Genomic DNA, 3,909 nt, shown 5'->3' on the forward strand with positions numbered 1-3,909 from the left:
ACTCTTCTACCGCCTGCTCTCCATTCCTGTGGCGAGTTCTAAACTGAGTGGAGAGCGCCGGTGGTGTCATCCGACCGCTCGTATTCGCAACATTCGAAATAAATTTTCGAATGCCTCGAATCCCACCGCGCCATAAGGTTGTGGATAAAATCCGGCTCATCAGGTTACGGTGGGCGGGTCACTTAATCTATATGGACGAGGATGATCCAGCCCGGAAAGTCCATAAGGGCAATATCTATGGTAGAAAAAGAAGACGGGGCAGACCTTGCATGAGATGGAGTGATGGCGTAGGTCAGGACGCCAGACAACTTTTAGGGATATCGAATTTGTGGGCCTCGGCGCAAAAGCGGGGTGTTTGGAGTTTCTTGTTAAGGTAGGCCTAGACCGGATACGGTTCTTGTGCCGATGAAGATACAAATGAGACAAATGTCCACTCAGCTTTTGGTTTTCCACTTGTTTAATTTTATTCATCAATGACATGTTGTAGCCCATAAAACATTATCACAAATTGATAGCAGTTTTCCTGAAACTTTTTGTTCCTGGGCTGCCTGAGTCACCAAGCGGTATTCACGAGAGTGTACACCATTCAAAATACTAGGAGAACCACGTAATTTCCAGCTGTTTCCATGAAGTGACTCGCTCATACTGAAAGAAACTAATGAGTGACGTTGCTTTGTCAAGAAAACGGTGATGGAGCGGTAACAGAGAGGAGGGGAGCAAAAGGGAATTCCAATGAATTTCGCCTCTGAGATCAAAGAAAGGAAAGGTATCTGTCAGTGCCACCCATCTTAAATCAGAAACAGCGGTCCACACTAACGGTATACTAAAAGGTAGATATGACTTTTTGTATCTGTTGGTGTGGGACCATCTTTCATTGTATTTGCAAAATAACATCACAGTTGCACAAAATAGTAGTCATTTAATAATTTTATTGTAGAACAAAGACACGTTATTGACAGTATAATGTGAAAAATATGCAATGAATTATAATTAACCGACGTCATTGTGTTCATTTGAAATGGGCACCAGGCGGACCACGATGTGGTGGCCCGTGGTGTGGAGGCCCGTGATGCGGTGGTCCATGATGGGGAGGTCTGTGATGCGGTCGTGGAGGGCTATGGTGACCTAGGGAAAAAAAAGTATCTATGAATGATATCTGGACCAATTCCCCTAACTGTCATAATTTTCTGAATCCAGTCACAAATTTAGTGGATCCATTTTTGATTTTCTTTTATATACTTGAAATGACAATGTTGAAAACTGAAATCGAATACTTATGATTCAATGTTTCATGTCATTATCGAAGAGACAGTTAAGGGTACACAATATTCAATTGAATAGTAACTTACCTGGCCTATGGGAAGCAGCAATTCCGCCAATGATCCCCCCAACGACGGCACCTACAATCGGGGCCACCGGGGTGGGCTGGGGTTTAATAATAACAGTTGGAGGCACATATGTAAATGCTTCTTTCCCCACATACTGAATAGTGGTGCCTGCCCCTACGTGGATATGCGTAACCCTTTCGAAAGGAATTCGATGAAGAAATTCACAGAAATGGTTGCCGTCGATATAAATCGAATAGCGTCCTGGCTCCACTCGGATGTCGACTTCATAATATTGCCCTGGCCGGATTGGACAGCCACCAATCCGTTCTTCAGCTCCCCAAGTGTAATTATGGAAGTGATTGCGAACCACTGTGAACTCCAGCGGGCGAATGCTCAGATGTAAGGCTGCATTATCCTGCATGTGACGGGGACCACATTGTAAGTCAATATTGAATCGATCAGCTACATGCGGCATAAGACCCCTGATCAATAGTCTAGCTCCGACGTATAGACCACCGGGGATGTGTCCCAGAAATGGAGCCGGCTTAAAGTGAAAAAGGATAAGAATAAAATGTCAAAAATTATGAGAATAAAATGTTCAATTATAAAATCCGGAATCCAGAAAGAAGTCTCACTTCCGATGTTCTTGATTAGAAAAGTCTAGTTTCGCAACTTAAATCATATTAGCTTTGATGGCGACTTGATCAACAATAAATCGGCACTTATGGAAGTTAGCAAGTTATAAGGCTCGGCAATTACTCCTAAGTTACATTGTAGATGGCATCCTTATTGGATGCTCACTATTTGACTCACTAATTTTGCTAGATTCACTAAATTCAACAAAATATGACAGTTTCTATCCCAACAATATAACCACCAGAGGAACTCACAGGATTATAAGCAGGCAAGGATGCCATTTCGACTCTCTTAAATTAGCTTTAATATTATGCTGTTAACGTCACGTAATGAAAACGAAACTAAATTAATACTGAACAATGTAGTTCGAATCGATCTATCACAATTTGTCGAAAATTATCTTATCTGAGAATTAAACGGACTGTAACCGATATCCGATAGCGAATCATTGGAAAAAGATTGCATTGCAGAAAATATTCGATAATAACAAGCGTTTGGAAATATTTAGTAGATATGTTACTGTAAAGAATGAAATGGAAAAATTTATGAAAAGAAAGTATCTATTTTGATACTTTCCTTTGCGAGTTTTCTTGAAAATAACAGTTATTCGGTTTCGATGCAAAGTGTAGACCTGTTCGACGATAATGCTGGTAATATCAAATAATTTCATGACTTATTATATTTCCATCGCTCAACTGTTCAGGAAATACATACAGGACCTTTTTTAGAGCAAAAAATATCACAGTTCCTATCTATTACCGAGACGTGCCCAATAATTCTTCTGCATCATATTTATACTAGGAAAATGAAGACACTAGATGAGGACAGAGGAATAAAATAGCTTTTGTACTATTTGCGGTCAAGAAATGAATTACAGAATAAACTGATGCTCTCTGGGAACCAACTTACCGGTCTCCGTAGGCAGATATGTTGCTCTCAGGAGCTAAGTCGTTAGTGCTTGGTCATAACTACTCCCTACACGAAGTGGTCCTACTTTTAACAAAATGCTGTTGATCTAAACCTCCAAACGTCCCCATTTGATAGTTTGCAATCGAGGATATCAGAATGCAATCGTCCTATGCTCATTCGACTTATAACTAACTGGTTTCATATCGCATGTGAAGTTGACCATTAAGTCGAGGTAAGTCTTTGCAGTATCGATAGGCAGGTAATAACATCCAAGAAGGGAGAAGTTGGGAAATCAGAGAGTAATCAGAAGCAATGCGAAGTGCATGCCTGATCCTGATCAAAAATCACAAGTGCCGCCAAATCCTGCTGCATATGCACAAGCAAGTATGAAAGGAGAACACTATAGAGGGTACATCCGGTCCAAGATCTCTGAAGGAATAATGGAGGTTGGAAGTGGAAAGAGCAGGACTGAGTAAAGAAATGGACCTGCTGACGAATGGGAAAGTTAGGATATCTAGGCTTGAACCTACAAGCAAATGCCATGAGGAAGGACGAGGACAATGTTCCGAAATGTATGCTCCAAGCATTGAGAGCAAATGGCCAGCACTAAGATAGCCCAACAATACGCCCACCATGCAAAAGCTGAATCTGCATTAATTGCAATTGCTCAATTTCCACGGATGACATTGCAATAGTGTTGGGTTGAGAAATCTGGATGTAAAGAGGGCAGATTTGTGGTCTACAAAAAAGAGGAACGCAACCAATTTGGAATTCTACTTGTCAAAAACCAACAGCTTGCACAAATCTTAAATCAAAATTACATTTGGAGTCCCCGTGCATGTTCAAGTTGCAATGATGACCGACAAGAGAGCTGGTGACATTAGACTACTTCCTACGAGATGATACCTCCATCCCAACGAAACAAGTTGTTAGGTTAGTGAAGTACTGCGGATCGAAGGCGCAACTATTCCTTTAAGACTCTGATGTCAACACCAAAACGAGGACTACGGAAGCAATTATATCAATCGAAGTGGTG

The 3,909-nt window shown here is 41.2% G+C and overlaps 1 protein-coding gene across 1 annotated transcript; it reads right to left on the reverse strand.

Annotated features, from left to right (window-relative positions):
- Positions 1 to 899: 899 nt before the first annotated feature.
- Positions 900 to 2,359, reverse strand: LOC119654471 (galectin-4-like). The gene is made up of 3 exons (XM_038059889.1): positions 2,219 to 2,359; positions 1,350 to 1,872; positions 900 to 1,125 (listed from the first exon to the last, which is right to left on the reverse strand). Exons 1-3 carry the CDS (start codon positions 2,243 to 2,245, stop codon positions 1,010 to 1,012), a joined length of 666 nt encoding a protein of 221 aa, XP_037915817.1. The 5' UTR covers positions 2,246 to 2,359; the 3' UTR covers positions 900 to 1,009.
- Between the last annotated feature and the right edge of the window lie 1,550 nt (positions 2,360 to 3,909).

The sequence above is a fragment of the Hermetia illucens genome, chromosome 4, assembly GCF_905115235.1.
Source record: "Hermetia illucens chromosome 4, iHerIll2.2.curated.20191125, whole genome shotgun sequence".
Lineage (NCBI taxonomy): Eukaryota > Metazoa > Arthropoda > Insecta > Diptera > Stratiomyidae > Hermetia > Hermetia illucens.

Bases quoted from the DNA above. Each gene is read 5' to 3' on its own strand.
- LOC119654471 (XM_038059889.1), bottom strand. From the start codon at position 2,245: ATGGCATCCTTGCCTGCTTATAATCCT. The intron at 1,873-2,218 runs GTGAGTTCCTCT...TTTCACTTTAAG, and splicing joins CCTTGCCTGCTTATAATCCT to CCGGCTCCATTTCTGGGACA. The intron at 1,126-1,349 runs GTAAGTTACTAT...TTTTTTCCCTAG, and splicing joins TGCTGCTTCCCATAGGCCAG to GTCACCATAGCCCTCCACGA.